An 18929-nucleotide genomic window follows, 5' to 3' on the forward strand; every position below is an offset into this window, starting at 1 on the left:
GAAATGCAATTTCATCTGAACATGAAAAACATTTTAAAGTCAAGATATGCAAATTTACTGTCATACAAGGAATGCCATTAAGTCTCCCTCCTACACATTCGGGTGAAAAATTTGTTAAAAAGTCAAGAAACAAAAAGCATAAAATCTGTAATAGGCAACAATATACAAAGTTTCAAATATAAAATCGAGACTTGTATAGTTTGTTATTTGCATTTTTTCACAAGAGTAAATTAAAAGAACCACACATCACTGAACTTCTACACAAGCTTCTCGTGTTTCAATGTCATTTATTGAGGAGTGAATGAGATACTGTCAGACATGCCAAAGAGACTTCACATTCAAGGGCTGGAAGCTGAACAGCTTTCCTCATTGAGTCACTGTACAAGTTGTTTTTGGGAATTGAAAGTGCAATCAATGAGGTCTTCATGCTCGATGTTTGTCTTCAGTTTTTCATATTTTGATCTACTAAGTTGTTGGGCAGAAGGACACTTTCTACCCTACAAAGACTCACACTCCAATTAATACAATTAACACTAGATGTAGAGAAACGTTTATCTGTTATAACGTACATCTACTGCTGAAGATCTTATGTCTAATGAGAAAATTCATCTTGTTTCCCTTTCACCATCGTATGGATGGCTTATACCGTTAGAAAAATACTCTTCAGTGCTATTGTAGGGTTTACAGGAAACTTCTTCCATGTGTGGGATAGAAACCGATTTAAACACCATTCTGAAAGAATGCTTCTCCCTGCTGCCACTGCCTGTAGGTTGCAGAAGAATGGCCTACACGCACTACAGTTCTGGTTTTACTCAAAAAAGAAACAAAAGAAACCTAAACAATAGGGTAAACGTTTATTTGGAGTTAGTTTTCTTGCAGATGATAATTAAGGCCCTTCAAGCAGAGTTTAGGAGCTCCTGTATGGCTGCCTGTTGATCTGCATTGAGCTGTGATATGCATTCTGTCCACAGTCCTCCGGATGTCTAAAAAACAAATGAGAAGTGATCTTTATGCAGGCTGACAAGCATACAAGGCACATCCTAAACTTTCCTATGCTTACAAAGCTCAAAATTCACTCAGCTTATTCCTGTAATACATATGCCAAAGAGAAGAGACTGACATGTTTAGTTATATGTGGTGCTACAGAGGTTCAACTTGAGATGCTCCAGAAGGCTGAACAGCAGCAAAGTAATGGATTTGAAACTCCTGGGAACCCCCCATAACTAAGTGGGCCAATTGACAACCGATACTTTTATGTTAACCACAGCCTAAATCACTTGCTCTGTGCTGCACTGAAATTAACAGATCAATGACCAAGACAAACTGAACTCTGCCTCCACACCAGAGTGTTTTGGGCACTGGTGCAGCAGTAACACAGAGCTTCAAAGTGAGCACTGTGATTACAGCATGACGTGCTACAGATGCTATGTGTAGATGTGCAAAATTCTGCTGCCAACACACAGTATTGCGCTGTAGTGAAAAGAAAGGTAAATTAATTCCCAGAGAGACGTACAGAGCATTTATCTGGGTAAATCCATCATCTGTGTTACCACAGCCCTTAGCTGAGACATCAGCTTTTAAAGCCACCATCAGTAGGCTGGTTCTAATGGTATCAGTACATGCTGATAATAAACAAGGTTGGAAAAAAAGTATTTGTTCATTTATCAATAGAGGCTAGAAGCAACTGGCACCCTGCTTTCTTGAGGACAATGATAGGAAAAAAAATTGCAGGTGACTGACTGTAGGTCTTTAGATTGACTTTTGCAATAACAGTATACTTGAAGTAAACAAAAAAAACCAGTTTAATTTATATTTGTTATATTTTAGTTCCGGTTATATTATAATGCCCTTTTCTCAAACAATTAAAAATAAATGGATCCACAAAATTCAAAAACACTTTAAGTTTGTGGTTTCTAGTTTTAAATAACATTAGGCATTTTAGACTCTCAATTTATGATGAAATATTGCAAAATTAAATGTGCTCTTCCAGCATTTGTGAAAAACATTTCAATTGATACTTCACACTGAAATATTTCTGGCCTGATATTACCTAAGCACAAGGAAAAAAGTTTATGTTCAATTCCAATTATGACCATAATGTCGCTCATGTCAGACACTGGCAGTGAAACAGTCAAGTCTTTCACCCGGAATCTGGGAAGCAGCAGCAGGCAGACTTGCTAGCAACTACATAGCCTTTAAAACTCCTATCACAGGATAAAACATTTACAGTGGTTTACTAAAGACAAAATATTATGTGTGAATAAAGACAGAATTGGTAACAGCATGCTAAAATTGTATTTTTTAAAAGAGATGACTTTTTTTCCTCCACAGTATGAAGGTAAATCATTTAGCCAATGATGAAGTCTTGTTTCATATTAATGTTCCTGTCATTCCTGGCCAAAACAAGACCTTGCTGTACATAACTAATCTACACATCTGTGGGCCATTGTATTGTTAAGAATTAATTATTATCTAACCTTGACGATTTGAGGTAAAGTGAGCAAATGCATCAGCATACCCTAATACAAAGTTCCATTCCCAGACTTTAAGTACCAACAGCAAGGACCCGTATCTGTCCGCCAGAATCTAGAGCAGCACGTACACCACCTTCACTTTGAAACTTTGCTCAATTGCATTCTCCTTATGTCTTCAGGATTGTAACAAGTAATTTTCTACCAAACATAATGGATCTCGCAGGCTGATACTGATACACTCATCCAAGTGAATCCTTTCCAACATCAAGTATTCCTAAAATTCTTGGACAATAATAGAAGAGCTCCCTGTGTTTTTATGAGCGACATGCTAGCCAAGCACACTTCTTTCTAGCATTAGGTGCTACATCCACCCGACAACATTTGGCCCTATATGAGATCTGCCCTACTGCACTATCACAATGCTGCAGGGAAATGCTGCTTAAATACTTGGACATCCCCATCACCATTAAGTTACTCATAGCATAAAGGAAGTAAACCTTAAGGCAGTTCCCCAAAGGCAGGAAAAGCACTGAGCAGCCATCTGTATTTGCATTGGGTTAAAAAAGGCAGTAGTAAATTACTTGTGGTTTGCACTCACTTTTCTAGCACAGGATCCAAGCCTCTGCTATATTAGTAAGTCACCACAGGGTGCTGGGGACCCTTACAAAAACCATGTCTTGAATCAAACCCTGCAGTACACAGTTCATTGATAAAAGGACAGATTTCTCCACAGATTTTAATTTCTGATTCAGAAAAAAAATCCACAAGAAACTAACACTAGCTTGCACACTGACTGCCTAGCTGCACATAACTACATTTTTTTTCATTAATAAGCTTTATTCAAGTACAAATTTCACCAGGTTTTATCACTAATCATTCACGGAATGTTCAAGGATCTCCAAGAGCATTGGTTGAAGTGTTATTCTCCAAGGAGTCAGTGCTCTCAAAACTGGTTTAACAGTTTGGTTACTTCTGAAAACAGATTCTAAATGTTCCCTCTATACTAAAGCAAGCATTTATTTACCTGCACTTGGCGAACAACATTAGCCAGCCGCTTGGTACATGGATCTTCATGTTTGATAGCTTCATGAATTTCACCATCCGCAATTATACCAAGTATTCTGGGAAGGTTGGAGTTGTTGGGACCGAGGACAATTGGGTTATTGCTGTTACAATCAAAATATATATAGATTACAAATAAACTAATGCTTCACTAATTCAGGTAAGCATTTTATATGTAAGTGGACTGATTTTGTATCTTACTCTAGAGCTGCTTATTTACATTTAAGTTTCACACAGCTGAGTTAAGTACACACAGCTTTTATACCTGCTGACAGAATGTTCCCCCTACTGTTAATATTTAACCAGCTGATTCTCTAATCAGCCTAAACTTTATCAGGATGAAGTTCTGAACTTTACAGAACAGCTGAGTTCCATGCAGATGGAACTGTAAATAGTGTGACAAAAATATCCTGCCTAAAAGGCCTTATTCCTCTCTCTTCTCTGTCTGTCAGTGCTGCAAGGGGGAGGAAGTTGGTGACTGGTGTCAGGAGCCCCAGTAACTTCAGCTCTCTGCCAGCACTCTCACTGACACAGCAAGCAAGCAGTTCTGCTCCCTCTTTCCAAGCCAAACGTTGGAGTAGAGGAGTATTAGCAACCAGGAATCTGTGTGGAAAACATTAGCTACCTTCCAGCCCTGCCACCTACCACTGCTGGAACACAGAGGCTGTGAATGTAGGACTGGCAGATCTTCAGGGAAGTAGGTGGCCAGGCTGAGCCACCTGCACAGAGCTGGGTACAGAAGTATGCTAGTACTGCAATTCTCCATTTCTATATACCTGTGTGCATGCACAACTGTCAGCATTATTACGGTGTCTCTACACAACTGTTCTATTATCAGTCTAGGGACCTCAGTTGCCACCACTCATTTGAGACTTTGCCTCAATAAAGCACCAAGAGATACAAGATATTCACAAAGTAGAAGAGACTGCAGGAAATCTAAGTTACTTCCTTTATATTTATCTCCTAAGATAAAATACAGTGCCAACCATAATGTGGCTAGTACATAATGCCTCAGAGGCTGACATTCTTTCACTCAGTTATGAAGTGCAACTTGCACCCACACTGGAATGATTATCTTTTTTTTTTTTTTAATCCCGTGACCTATGGGAGGGAGCACAAATCTAAAGAACAAGCTATGGGACAAGATGTTTTCAATACTAACTGAAATAACTATCATAAACTTATTAAGGGAAATAACACTGTACCATGAATTCATCCATATTATTTCTCTACTTTATACTTCATTTTGTTGATACTCTAGCTTTCAAAGAGCAAAAAGCTGCAAAAGTACTTTAGAAGGTTAAAAAAAGAAGGCTGCAAGAGCATGTATGCTGCTCTTAAATAAAAAGACTGATCAGTTATTAGTGCTGATATGTAAGAAGAGTATAAAAAATTTTCCTGAAATTTTCTGTATAAGTTCTCTGCTGATCCTTTCCCATCATGTACACATAAAGCAGCCAGAATTTTTTTCCAGTCATACAGACCTTCGTTAGGATGAGGAGAATGGCTGTTGAAAAAGACAGCAGTAACATCAGGGAAGGCTCACTTCTGACAATTCAAATTACCTTCTCTAAAACATATGCAGATTAACTTGGCAGTTTCTCAGTTTTGGAAAAAGAATGTAATGAAATAACCTGCAAACAGGCTTACTTTCTGCATTGGTGTAAAGACTTTGCCTTACCTCTCCAGTAAGTCACACAGATAGTTGAAAGCATGAACAGCTTCTTCTTTGTCTTCATGAAGTGGAAGCCATGATAACCAGTGTGGGAGGACTTCTTCAACGTTTATACAGTCAGGCTTGAACTTCATTATCTTTCCTACAGCTGAAATGCAGTTTTCTGTTGCATTGACATTCTCTTTGGTTTTGGCATCTGGTGACTGAATGACTCTCACCAGCAGTGGAAGCGCCTCTAATTGTTAAACAATACAAGAATAAAGTTTAATGCATGATGAAGGTATGCTTTATTAACATCACAAACTCTACATGAGACAATTGCATGTATTAAAACCAGTATTTTTTGTGTCTCAAGTACCAAAATCCAGTCATTTCAATGGTCAACTATTTCTAGGTTCTTCTCTGCTCAATAATTATCATATGAAAACCAAACAGATAAATAAAGCTCTGCAAGGAAACACAAGAGAACAGCTGGTGCAAAAGTCTGAATTGCCTTTAGAAGTTCAAAAGAAAAAAAAAATCTTCCCATGTCTCTCAATTGGAGTTATGCAATCTAAAATATAAAAGACACTGTAAATTCTAAGTAAAAACATAGATAACAAGCATTACCTTTTTAATATAATAGGTTCTATAAACACAGGATGAGGAAAAGCACTGCTAAGGAGACATTTACAATAATGTGAACTGTAGTGCATGCCTGCTGTACATCTACTGCTTATGTGCACATACATATATAAAAAATATATACATATAAATACATATATGTATGTATGTATATATGTACACATACACACCTCCCTCCACTAAAAGGTGCCCTAGGAAAAGCTGATAGGAGTAATCTCATCTGGTGAATCAAACTAGCATGGTTTAGATTGCAAAAGTCAAGGAAAGGAAATGCCTTTCAATGAAGGAAAAATGCCAGTTTTCTTGCTGGGTTAATAGCAATTATATTTTTTATTAGTCACATGGGTAACCACACGCACACTTTTAAATAACATTAATGTCATGTGTTTAGTTACTAGTGTCCACGCAGACTTCAGAGCACTCTACATGCATGCAGAACAATGTTATTGTGTTCTGCTAAAAATAAAATGCTAAAGAGGTAAAATTCTAAATCAGCACAGAAAACAGGTTGTGGAATTGTGCAGAAAGCACACTTCAAAATAACTCCAATTACTGAGGAAGAGCAAGATCTTGCACTTCTGCATTTTGATGAGTAAGTAGCAGCTTTGCAGTTAAAGAATACACAATGACCCTTGCTATATTTACTCCACTAAATTATATTTTTTAAGAATTCAGCAGCCATGGAAAAATATCATTAACCCTAAACTAGACAAGGATACTTTCATGGGGTTGATAAACATTACAGAACTGCAGAAACATTGGTCATCAGATTCACTAGCTTGTGTATCAAATGCAGGATAATAATGCTGGATTATTCTGCAAAGCAGAATTTGTTTCAAAGAAGTCCACAATCTCCAGGGCAAGCTGGGTATGCACTTTGCATCTCAGGTTTTCATGACTGCTGAAGCTAAAACTCATCTGTGTTTCTTCACTACTTAACACTAATGGATGACTCTGTAGGTATGCATGTCCTTGTAGCTGTAAAATTAAGAGGGCATCAAAATGAATCTGCATAATTTCCACCCTACAGATTAGCAGACAGATAGTTTTCTTCCTATCCATACAACAGACCCATTCCATATAGGTGTTGGTTTAGATAATCCTTAAAAAAACCTTTTGACTATGAAAGACCATCTTCTATCATAATAATAGGTTTTTTCCAATTATTGCTCCACCAAATTTTGAGGGCACTGATGTGATTTAGGAAGAAGTCCATGCAGTTGTTAAACAATTTTCACAGAGAACAGATGATTATATTCTTCCACCAACATAAGAAATAGAAGCACCATTGATGGTTGCATCAATTGTAACCTTGTAACCCTATTTAGAAAGTTACATTGTTTTTCCTTCCATTTTATTTCTTTGCTCTTTACTAATTCTGTTTTTAGTGCTTTTTGTTTCATCATAATGTAGCTCATGTGCCATTTACAAATTCTCTCTATATTCCTGGATTTTTTCAACTGAGTGTCAAAAATGCTTCATGTTAATAAATTAATACATCTGCTTTTTCTGAACAGACTGCTACAAACTTGCAATAGAACAATATGTTAGCACTATGTATCAATCAGTAAAGAAATTAAATTATAAATAAAAGCTCACAAACATGATGTTTTTCAGAGAAGACAGCAAAACCCATGGGGTAGAAAACTTCTCATGCCATGGATTTGCTTTGTTTCTAATCACAGCACATCTTCATCTATTAAAATAAATCACAAAATTCTTTCATGTATGTGCAAAAGGATTTAGAATACTTTTGAGGTGCCTGCTAACAAAATGTATGCTCTTAAAGGAAAAAGGTTATTTTATCTAAAATTCAAAAAAAGGAGAAGTCAAGTGTCTGGGTTTAATCAGGGATTATTTGTCCAAATACTAAGAAAAGGATCAAAGATGTTACAAGGAGCAAGGTAAAATCTAATGAATGAAAAATAAAATTAAGACTTCAACAGATGCTCAAAAGCCCCAAAAGTTTCACAATCAGAACTGTCTAAACAATTCTAAATGTTAATGCTCTCAATGTGCCACTGCTGCTTTTTTCTTTTATTTTTTTAAAAGACATCTTGATTGTAACCATGTAACAATAATTTACATTAACACTGTAATGAAAACTACAACCCTGATTGATGTAGGTAAGATTTGTGTTAAAGTCCTGATTTATCCATATCAGATGATTCTTATTTTCTTACATCGTTTAATTCAGCTTTTGTTAAAGATTCATGGGAAATACATATTTGAAATACAAATTTAGCTAAATATTTTCTTAAAAAAAAAGGAAAAAATTCTGATACGGGATGCTACTTAGTGTGCAAAATTAACTCTGGTGAATGGCAAGAAGAGTGCAAGCAGATTTCTTTCAATTTAAGATGAATTTGAAGTTTTAGAGAAACACGAAACATTCAGAAAGAAAGCAGACCAAGTATTTCAGATAAGTAGTACCACACTCATTTCATTTCTTACTTAACAGAAATCAGGCTCTTTCTTCATATGTAACAGGAAAGCAGAGAGCCACATTAGTTGTATTCTAGGCTATTCCTTAATAGAGGTCATTTGTATAATTCTTCCAGATATCCAAGGGGTTTTGCATTAATATGCAACTCCCATAGTATTAATAAAAAGCATCTATGAGACAGGTGTGTATCAGAAAGCTGTTCTTTATGAAATTAACATTTGCATGTCAGATCATATCTTAAAAAAGAATACGTTATATCAAGTTTGCTAAGCAGTAAGTGCTGCAACAGAAATGCTAAGCAGAACAACAATAAAAGCCCAAGGAATTCAGGTACTTTATTAAGCCCTCATTTGTCTACCACACAGGTTATACAGGCAATCTATTTCACTGCCAAGGGGAAGAGACCTCATCAACCAAAAGTCAAGCAATTTTTAAGTTTATTTCCTCTCAGCCAAATCACACATTCAAATAATCTCATCAGATGCAGGTATGTACCTGGGCAAAAAGGACGGTAGCCATCCCCCCCAAATTGTGCCATGACTCCAACGCCGTAGGCAGCTGCTTGCCTGACCTCTGGGCTGTTGTCACACACGGACTCCAGCATTGGCCTCAGGAAATATTCTGCATACTTGAATGAGGCTGGGCTGCAGTGCTCTACAATGTCGTCAAAAATGCACAGCCCCCACTGCCGGTCTGGCCACGGCCTGTGTGGACACTGCATCAAAAACAAGTAGCATTTTACACACCTTAAAATTTTTATGCAGCCAATGATTATATCAACAGAACAATCACAGGAACAGTGGTCTAGTACTTCTGTTAAAATCTTCCTGGATTAAACTGAATCCTACAAGCATGTAATGGTCTGCAGTTACACTTGCAGCAATATCATAAACAAAACAAAACAGAGATGACTATCTGAACTTACTGAAAGAATAATGATTTTCAGCCAAATCATTTACACCTCTATTTCACACACAATTTTTCCGCAAGAGTCTGCAACACTTTTTCATCCCTCCTCTTGAAATCCATTGTAAAGAACATTGGACACTCTCAGAAAAATTAAATTTCTCAAAACAGTTCTATGTGTCAATGATCCTGGGTCTTGAAATCAGAAATTTTAAGTAGCACAGCAGCACAGCTGCTCAAAAAGCATAAGTAATCACTTCAGTCTTCATCCAGAATGATTCTTCAACCACACACATCTATTTTGTAAAACAGCAATTGCTACATTCCATCTACCAAGTTCTCTAAGAGTCCAGCATGGAAGGTCTATTAACACATCACAAAAAAGAATTCAATTCAAATCAAAGAAAAGCAAGGTACTTACAATTAAGTTGACAATTAGTGGAAGTAACCTTTCAAACCATGGCAGTACCTTCTCCTTGTAACTGCTGAATATTGAGTGCAAAATGTCTGATACTTTTGTCAAAATATAAACGTCACTGTCATCCTGAAAGGAAAAGCACACAATTCACGTTCAGACTAATTATCTTTAAAATTGTGGAACTCACATGAAATACCAAGGTGTCTAAACTAATGGAATAAAGTTGGTTTGTGACTTTTTTTGTAAAACAAAGGTTTTCAAGTTCACTATTTCAACTGTTAGTCTAATTACAGAATGACAGAAGCACAGAATGGTTTGGGTTGAGATGGACCTTGAAGTTAGTCTAGTTCCAACCCCACTGCACACACAGGGACACCTTTCACTAGACCATGTTGCTCAGAGCTCCATCGAACCTGTCCTTGAACACTTGCAGGGATGGAGCACTTCTCTAGGTTACATGTTCCACTGTCTCGAGGCACATCACGTGTTACTGATTTCCTTTTGAACACTGAGGCACTGAATGGAATTCTTTGGACATACCCATCCAGTCAATTCCTTATCTGCTGAATAGTTCATCCATCAAATCCATATCTCTCCATTTAGTGACAGGGATGTAGTGTGATACCCTGCCAAAGGCCTTGAGGTAAGGGCTACATAAACATACTCTGGGATCAAAGGCGTATAACCAAATGTTACTGATTATCATATGCTAATTCTGTCAATATGGCAAGTGACATTCTGGTGCCAATCCTTCTTTCACAGGGTAATGTAGACAAGTCTTCCTTCAGACTTTACAGAAAAAATACAGCAAACATTAAAACATTTTAAAAAAGGCCTTGCAACTCTGTTGCAGAGTATGGATTCAGTTTGTCTGAAATTGCTGCTTGCAGTTTCTTTCATTATCAGTATAGAGTGAAACATAAGAAAAAGAAAGATTAACAAACCATCTAAGTCACCGTCTACAAGAATGAACAGTAAACATTTCAAAGGAGAAAGGAAGAAAAATCAGGAAAGGGTCTTGGTTCAGAACTCGATATTTGTTATTTTTTGATCCCAAGCAGTATGAAGGCAACAGATATCTATCCTCTTGAATTCTGGCCTAACGTTCCCAAAGGAAAGGGGCTCAAGAACTGCATTGTTATTAAAGACAGTATTTACATATGGATGCATGATTTCTTAGGATACATTCCGGAGTCTGCATACAGGTTAAACTCCTGTAATCAAGCTTCACACCTGCATCGTGTGGCAAAAAAAAGTTTCTTAGTTCTTAAATTTACTGAGCATCTTTTGTCTTATGTTAGAAGCAGCAGTGATCTATTATTCTCTATTACCCTCTCCATACCAATAATGATCTAATAAAACTATCATATCTCTTCTTCAATCAGCCCCAAACTAAAAAGTCACTTTGGTATTCTCTCCTAAGAAAACACATTACGCCAGCTATTTATCCTGCCATCCTTCTTTGATACTATTTTTGGGCTATTCTGTTTGAGACAGGCTCTTGACGTGACATACCAGATGTCTAGGAATCAGAGGTATGCTCAAGCTTAAGAGCCACCCAGCTCATAAGGCTGAAAGAAAAAGCAAGTCAGCAGGGCTAGGCCTTAGAATAAATATTCTGCTGTTGAATCTGTATCACTGATAAAGTCATCTAAGAATTGTTGAGAGGATGAAGAAAATAAAAAGCTATAACCCAAACTTCTTATTTCGGTATACTGGAAAATGAAACCTTTCATATTTTCTAATTCACACATGTCATGTGGCTCATTTCTTACTGAAGTTTTGAAGGACTATGGTAATAGAACATTCTTCTAGGAAGGAGTAATTCTGAGGATGCACTATGCTTTAACCAGGTAGCACAGCATATTTGTGTAATGTATTTCTATCCTGGTGCTTATGAGTGGAAAAGCTCCCCAAATCAACTTACTTCATCTTGTAATGACTCTTCAACTTGTTCATCATAGTCTTCATCTTGTCTTTTCACTAAATTCAAAAAAAAATTAAACCATTATCTTTCTACAAGTGCATAAGAAGCCTGTAAAAGGGAAAAAATTATGCATAAACAAATTTAGAAAACAGGAAACAGTAGCTGAAGATGCAACAGGAACTTTCTGTCTTTAAGAAGCTTCAAAGAGCTTTCACAGAAAAACAAGTACGAGCCAGCTCATTTTAAGAATGTGTAAAAGCACATTGAATAAACACACCAGCTTGTCCATGAAGACATGAAAAGTGCTTAGAAATAAGAAACTACCACTGCTTAAAGAAAACTGTTAAGACTTCAGATGAAAAAAAACCACAGAAAAGACAACACAAGATACGTGCACTGTCTTTCAAGTAAATCTGTCCATCAACTTTTGATTAAACTACAGTATTGCTGCACATGATGCCATCTTCATATTCCCAGAGCTTACAAATGTAACTCATGGCTTCTGTTTTTCAAAGCCCAATTACCTTACATAAATACACAAATTAAGAAATCTAAACTAAGCTTTTTTTCTGTGTTCAGAAATAATGAGGAGTTCTGCTTTAAAGAACAGCCATATCACATGTTAACAGGACTTAATGTTAACTTACCCTGTCTTAATTCTTGATTTTTAAAGTGCTCTTCTAGTTTTCCTTTCAGTATTCCCCCAAGTTCTTCAAAGTGTTCATTGTTAAGGCATCCATCTCCCATTACCTCAATACACTTGTGAAATAAAATCATCAGTTTTTCAGATTTAAGTTACATGAGCAGTCTTAATGAAATCTAGGCACCCAAAGAAAATTAATACACGCTCTGCTTTAAGGTAGAAATAATACTAATAAAACATTCATTGTGTAATCAATGCTCAAATTATACAAGTAAGGCATAACACCACTATACATTTCATGCCCATAACTTCAGTTGCTTGCAGTTAAAATTAACAAATCTGATAATTGTTTTAGGTTAATACTTTGGTATTTTTGAAAAAACAAAAACAAACAACTTTTTTAATCAGCTGTAACATTTAAAGTCAAATCAAATTTCACACAGAGGAAGCCTTGCATTTATTCCATCCGTGTAAATGAACATCAAACACAGTCCTTTCTTATGGACAGTAACACCACAAAATTTGTAAAGGATAACATTACCTTTGCAAAAGAATGCATTATTTCTGAGAGAACATCTGACTCTGGTTCTGTCCCAATGGCTTTGATGAGTGCATCACACATGAAGTGCCACATCTGTGTGAGGTACTCTGGCCCACGGACTCGAGCACATTCAAGAAGGAGGGGCATCGACTCTGCTGCTGCCACTCGAACACGTTTCATTATTAAGGAAACAAAGCAATCGAATCCAACACAAAGTGCTTTGAATTTAAGCATCCACCACTATGATTAAGCTCTTAGTTTTCTACCCAAAATTTTTTTTTTATTAGTCTCCTGCATGTGATTTCTTAAGTAGATACAGATTAAATTATAGGAAAATTAAACTGTTTGCTATTTCAAAGTGGCTTCAAGCCTGTTTCAGGCCATGACAGAAAAGCCATTCAAGTTTTCCTTTGCTTTGTTGGCACAAACATCACTTTCTCTACTGATGGCTTATTTGAAAAGAAACTATGGGGAAAAGTAGGATATTTTGCCTAAAATAGTGTGTAAACCAACATTCTCTGGAACAATTTCTGCTATAAAGTCACAAAATATTTTAACACTAACACTTCCAATTCATTTAGGAAAAAGTAAGCACAACTTTGATTCTTCCAAACTAAGTTTCTGTTTTCACAGTAGTATTTGTTAATAGGATATCATCGTGGAAATAGAACTTCAACAATGGAACCATCAGCTTTACAACTTGTTCTGTGTACTCCACAAATCCTTCTTTTAGTTCTTTTGCATAACAAACCTGAAAAATAGAGCATAGAAATGCCTCCTTTAAAGGAAAATACTAATATTTTTCAACTATATAATGGTGAGAAACATTTTTAAAAGTGCAAGGTTTTTTTTTTTACTTTAAAACACATTTACCTTCCCCCTCCACTGTGGTATTTTAAGAAACTCTACGACAGCATGAATTTTCACTCTTAGAGCATGCCCATATTTCTTAAACTGAATTCAGAAACAGCAATATTTGCAAAAACAAACTACTTTTTTAACACATCATGTTCCTTAGAAGTTTTGATAACAAAGTAGAACTACCTGTTCATTTTAAAAATTGTAAGTTCCAAACCAAATAAAACTATCTTTAATCAAGTAAGCCACATGAAACAAAGTGTCTGAAACATAAACTTAGCAGTATCACCCAAAAAACCCCGGAACTATTTCACGATACTACAAAGAATACTTTTGTTACCAATTTTGGTTTCAGGCTCAACTGACCAGCAACACATAGGTCACCAAAACTGTTCTATTACTTACCAGCATCTGGCACGCAGTTGCTTTTTCTTCAAGACCTGCAGTTTTAATTCCAAAACTTTGCTGATCGCCTATGCTTACAAATTCCCAACCATCATCATCACTCATATTCTCCATATCTTGTGCTGTTATACAGAAGGAAGGAAAAATAATCTACAAGTGTTACAAAATCATTTCTTTCCATATTATTTTCAAGAAAATCATCATCTTAAACTTACTGTCTAAAAGAGCTACTTCAGGTTTAATGGATGCAGTCTTCATTAAAGGTCCCATGACAACAGGAAGGTACTGCTGAAATTCCTTTCCAAGAATTTTACACATTCTGGCCCATGCTGAAATCATGTAAGAAATCTAGAAAAGATAAGAAAGTCAGAATTTTCATGTCCCACATTTTATTTTAATGCATACTTAATAGGAAAGCATGAAGGAAGAACATTATGCCATAGGACTTTTTAAAAATACTTTGACGGCAGTGCATAAAACTTACTTCAAAGAGAACTCATCCAAAATGCCATCCATTATAAAAATGCATCTCCAAAAGACCTGTCCCAAGTCTTTCTTTCTAACAACACCTTGACAGTACCTCTGATCAAAGCTGCTATACATGTAAAAATGTGACTGTAAGATAAACTTATGCAATCATGACTATCTTGGAAAGTTCCTTTCTGAAATGAATTATTTCCCAAATTTAAACAATACCATTGAGCCACATTCCTGAAACTGGCAAAATAAGAGCAAAGAGTGCAGTACTGTGTTTTCAGAGGAGTATTCGTTTTTAGATGCACAAGTCAAAATAGCTCTCTGCTCATTAGAACAGCTGCTTAACAAGTTTCATTGAACTATTTATAAGAAGGTGACAGCAAGGATATAGATCACACAATGCCAAACAAAGTAGTTACTAACAGGCAAGGAATGGTTACACACATGCTCAAATTTCTTCAGCAGATATAGGTCCTGGAAGTCTCACTTCCTAACCATGCTTCCATGATAGATTCTGGGGCCATATCAATGTCAATTTTTGTCAGGCTGGGTAATTAGCCTGAGGGGCTAAGTGAGGGGCAGAAATATCACATATACAAGCAATGTTTTTAATACTAACCAGTGAGCTATAAAGATATGATTTTAACATACCTGTGGATCATCGTCTTCTAGATCACTGAAGTCTGTCTGTGTTTTCAGTAATAGCTGCATTACATCTGATGCATCCTGCATAAACTAGATACAGGAAACAACTATATGTTCTTAAAGGCAAATTAAGATGGTACTTTTCAAAGAGACCTAAAGGCTCACTTACATTAAGTCCAACACACTATTAAGACATAAGCTAAAGCTGGAAACAGACTGAAATGTGGATAAAAGTGAAAACAAGTTCTTTTCCTGGAAGCATCACCAAGTTGCTCTTGTGTTCTCACACTTGAAAGTAGAGGACTACTTAAATAAAACACTACATAAATGACTACTACTCACCAATAAAAAAATATAAAGAAATCTGACAATTCTAACTTATCCAGATATCCCCCTACTATTTTGACTCCATTATGGAACTGGGATAAAAGCTGACAGCATGAGTTACTTACTCACAAGGTAGTAACATTTTCGGTCACATGAGATGCCCCAATTGTGTTACCCTCTTTTCACTCCCCATGTTCCCACTAGTTCTCCAAGAATAATTTACTAAATGTTATGTTTAAAATTTGTCTGAAATTTACTTGCATGCATGGTAAATTTACTGGTAGTCCTTCTAAGTCAAATGAAAGAGCTGATAATTTGGGGAAGGGGTATTAGTAGTTTTATACTGCATACATTGCATTATTTTACTTTGAAGTGTGACTTTGCTTTCTTCACTCAATAAAATGAAAATCCATAAACCATAATACAAACATGCAATCAGAAGATCACTTAGACTCTTCTGTAGTGCTTCACAATTGTTTCTCCAACCTTTTGAGAGACGTTTTAACAAACTTATCAAAAAACCCCCTTGCCAAATACATCAAGCCTCATGACAAACAAGTACTTCAAGTTCTACCATGAGCACAGTTAAACTTTTTCAGGCATGTGCATACAAAAACTTTACTAAGTTTCCTTCGAACTAGATACTTTTTGCCCTTGGTACTGCGTAAATGAGATGCTCCAGTATTTCTCTTAAGGCAAAAAAACCCAAAGGAATTAAAAATGCTTGCTTTCAACATTGCTCAGTGTGACAAGAATGACTTAAGCTGTAATAAGATTCTATTGTGAGGCTCTGAATCTAAACAGCAAGACAGTCACTTCAAAAACGAAAACACAAAAACAAGAATAGAAATCAGCAACAATATATAGCTATATGTTTAACAAGTGATTATATTAATTCAATGTTAGCATCTCAAAAAACAAAGGCATTTTAAAATATATTTAGATCACTATTTAAAATCTAAACTTACCTTTTCTTTACCAACAGCAAGACCAATTAGGCTGATGCATTCAATAGTCTTTCCTCGTAAAAGTCTTAATTCCTTCTGAACAGCATTCTCAACAATGTGTTTTAAGGAGGGCATAAATAAATCATAGTAGGGAACAAACTTCTCCTCTACTGTATCTGCAACTGATGCAATTGAAGTCACAACTTGCTCCAAAACTAGTTTAGTGCCTTTCTGTATCAACTTGGAAAGAGGAAGAAGAAAGTGTTATATTTTTTAAAGCACAAATTTTACTTAAAAGCATGCCAAATGTAAAAATCTGCTTTTATATGTATCCTAATTCTTTTCAGTTTAGATCAATAACAAATATGTATACTGGTTCATTTAAGAGGTCCTAGTTCAGCTACACTTATTCTGCATATGTGACAAGGTTACCCTCTATGACACAACTTGTTCAGCATATTATACCTCTTGTAATTTTAACACCATGATGGAATGAAGATGCTTCACTAGATTATCCAAATATGGAATAAGCAGTGACTTTGGACAATCTTCAGTGAAGTTTATGAGTGCTGCAGCTGCATGGGCTTGAACACGCTGGCTACCTTGATCCTCCATGGTTTGCAGAAGAGCTCCTATCACCTGAAAAAGAAACATTTCAGAAAACAAGTTTCTGAAGGGGATATAATTTTATCACCTTTTTTTTCCTACTATTCTACTACTTGCCTTCTCATGAAATTTCTTTTGAAAAGCAGGTGCAAAGTCAGTTGCCATTTGTCCAATAGCGTTACAAGCAGCGTATCTTACTCTTGGATGCTGAAAAAGTATTTGCCTCAATTATTTAACAAGTAGTCATGAGACCAGAAATGAGAACATTTTGAAATCATTAACAGAACTATACTCACAGGATCCTGAAGGAATAGCAAAACGAAATTAACTATCTCATTTAAAATTCCCTCCATCTGTTGGTGGCAACCTTCTCCAATGGCTGAGAGTGCCATCAAGCCAGCATGTCTGTACTTCCAGTCAGCTACAAAAGAGTAAAAATGAAATGTTACTACTTTGGAAACTATAAAGCACCACAAAGACAAATCACCTTTTCTTTGAAGGGGTGAGGACACACGAGGAGGTAGAGTGAAGAACAAGAGATGGAAGGAGAGTTCATGCATCTACACGATTTGTTAAATACTTTTCACTTTTCTTCATACATACTTCCAGAGATGCACAAAAAAATTGAGTATCTAATCCAGGCCAAATCCAGACCTAGAAAAATGAATTCTTAACTGCTGATTATGAGTATGTACATAGTACTAACACCTGGAAACTGCATTTTAATTAAATGAACTAACCAGGGAAACATCAAGATATTATTTCTATTTCTCACTCCCCCATCTCTTTTCTGTTTTAATGGCATCAGAACAGCCTGTACCTGTTTATACCTCCTTTTTATATTAGGAGGAGAAAAAGGTCTAGTGACTCAAACAATATCCAAATTTAAAACAAATAAATCATCAGTACTGAACTTTTTAGGAGTGTCCTTCAAGACTATGTAAGAACAGTAACATTCCATTTATGGGTATAAGACTTGCCTTGCCTCCAAGTCTTTTTAGCCTGTTCTCAGTGTAGTGGGTATTGCTGAAATGAACCTTTCATGCCCCTCTCCTTTTTCTTTAGGTAATGGAAACGTGAGAAACTTTAATTTCTTTTATTTATTTTTTACAAAAATCTTTCTCTGTGGTAGAAACCATGGAGATTACAGAAGAGAAAACCAGAAGAATGAATATGTTCATCAAACAACCTGTGGGAAAGGCATGTAACAAAACTTATTTCCCCAAATAATGTAATATTTCATTATTGCTGGTAATGTATTATATTCCTGGAATGAAGAACATCACAGTTCAGTGCAGTACAATCCTGACACTCAAACTTCTGTCTGACCAGGATGAGATGAAGTATCGTCTTGGACAGAAATACAACAGGAAAGCAGCAGTTTATTTTGTGCTATTTCAGTTCATTGGATGATCCTAGTTAAGCCTACACCTCGTTACTCTCATTGTATTACTGTTAGCATGCATTCCAAACTTGAAATTAATGAATCTACAAAATGAAACACAATCAACTTCGGACCATCTGGTTACCCAATCCAAACCCAGAAGTTTTAAATTATTATCTCAATAAACATTTGTGAGAAAAGTTGTGGGGATAGGAAAAGTTTGATTACTGAGTGTATAAATTATGTTTTAATCTAAAGGTCTCCATCTTTCTCCCCAGCTCCCTACCAGTGAGAGCCCCTGAAGCAAACAGTATCTTTTGCATTTCCCTTCTCCAAAGAGTATCAAGGGTTATGGGAAGCCCTGACTCAGCAGAAAGCAAGCATCAGGCATCAATTGCATGACTCCTCCTCTTCAAAGGAGTCAGGTCTTTACAGCAATTTGACTCCACACCTCTCTGCATGTACTACAAAACTAGGCAGCTGCTAGCCTTCATTCCAAACAGGCATTATAAGTGTTCACACACTGCTAGATGCTACCTTGAGTAGCCCTCTGTTCCATATCCA

At 36.2% G+C, this 18929-nt stretch overlaps 1 protein-coding gene across 1 annotated transcript in view; it reads right to left on the minus strand.

Annotated features, from left to right (window-relative positions):
- Nucleotides 1–830: 830 nt before the first annotated feature.
- IPO5 (importin 5) overlaps nt 831–18929 on the minus strand; it is a 42690-nt gene continuing 24591 nt past the window's right edge. The window contains exons 11-26 of the mRNA XM_032679211.1: nt 17278–17402; nt 17099–17188; nt 16841–17014; nt 16397–16615; nt 15108–15191; nt 14195–14327; nt 13980–14101; nt 13371–13467; nt 12717–12889; nt 12180–12291; nt 11533–11588; nt 9609–9731; nt 8777–8996; nt 5218–5446; nt 3499–3640; nt 831–983 (exon numbers count right to left, since the gene is read on the minus strand). Coding sequence (XP_032535102.1) covers nt 897–983; nt 3499–3640; nt 5218–5446; nt 8777–8996; nt 9609–9731; nt 11533–11588; nt 12180–12291; nt 12717–12889; nt 13371–13467; nt 13980–14101; nt 14195–14327; nt 15108–15191; nt 16397–16615; nt 16841–17014; nt 17099–17188; nt 17278–17402 — 2186 coding nt within the window. The 3' untranslated portion in view covers nt 831–896. The remainder of the gene's footprint in view (nt 984–3498; nt 3641–5217; nt 5447–8776; nt 8997–9608; nt 9732–11532; nt 11589–12179; nt 12292–12716; nt 12890–13370; nt 13468–13979; nt 14102–14194; nt 14328–15107; nt 15192–16396; nt 16616–16840; nt 17015–17098; nt 17189–17277; nt 17403–18929) is intronic.

The sequence above is a fragment of the Chiroxiphia lanceolata genome, chromosome 2, assembly GCF_009829145.1.
Source record: "Chiroxiphia lanceolata isolate bChiLan1 chromosome 2, bChiLan1.pri, whole genome shotgun sequence".
In the NCBI taxonomy this organism is placed as follows: domain Eukaryota; kingdom Metazoa; phylum Chordata; class Aves; order Passeriformes; family Pipridae; genus Chiroxiphia; species Chiroxiphia lanceolata.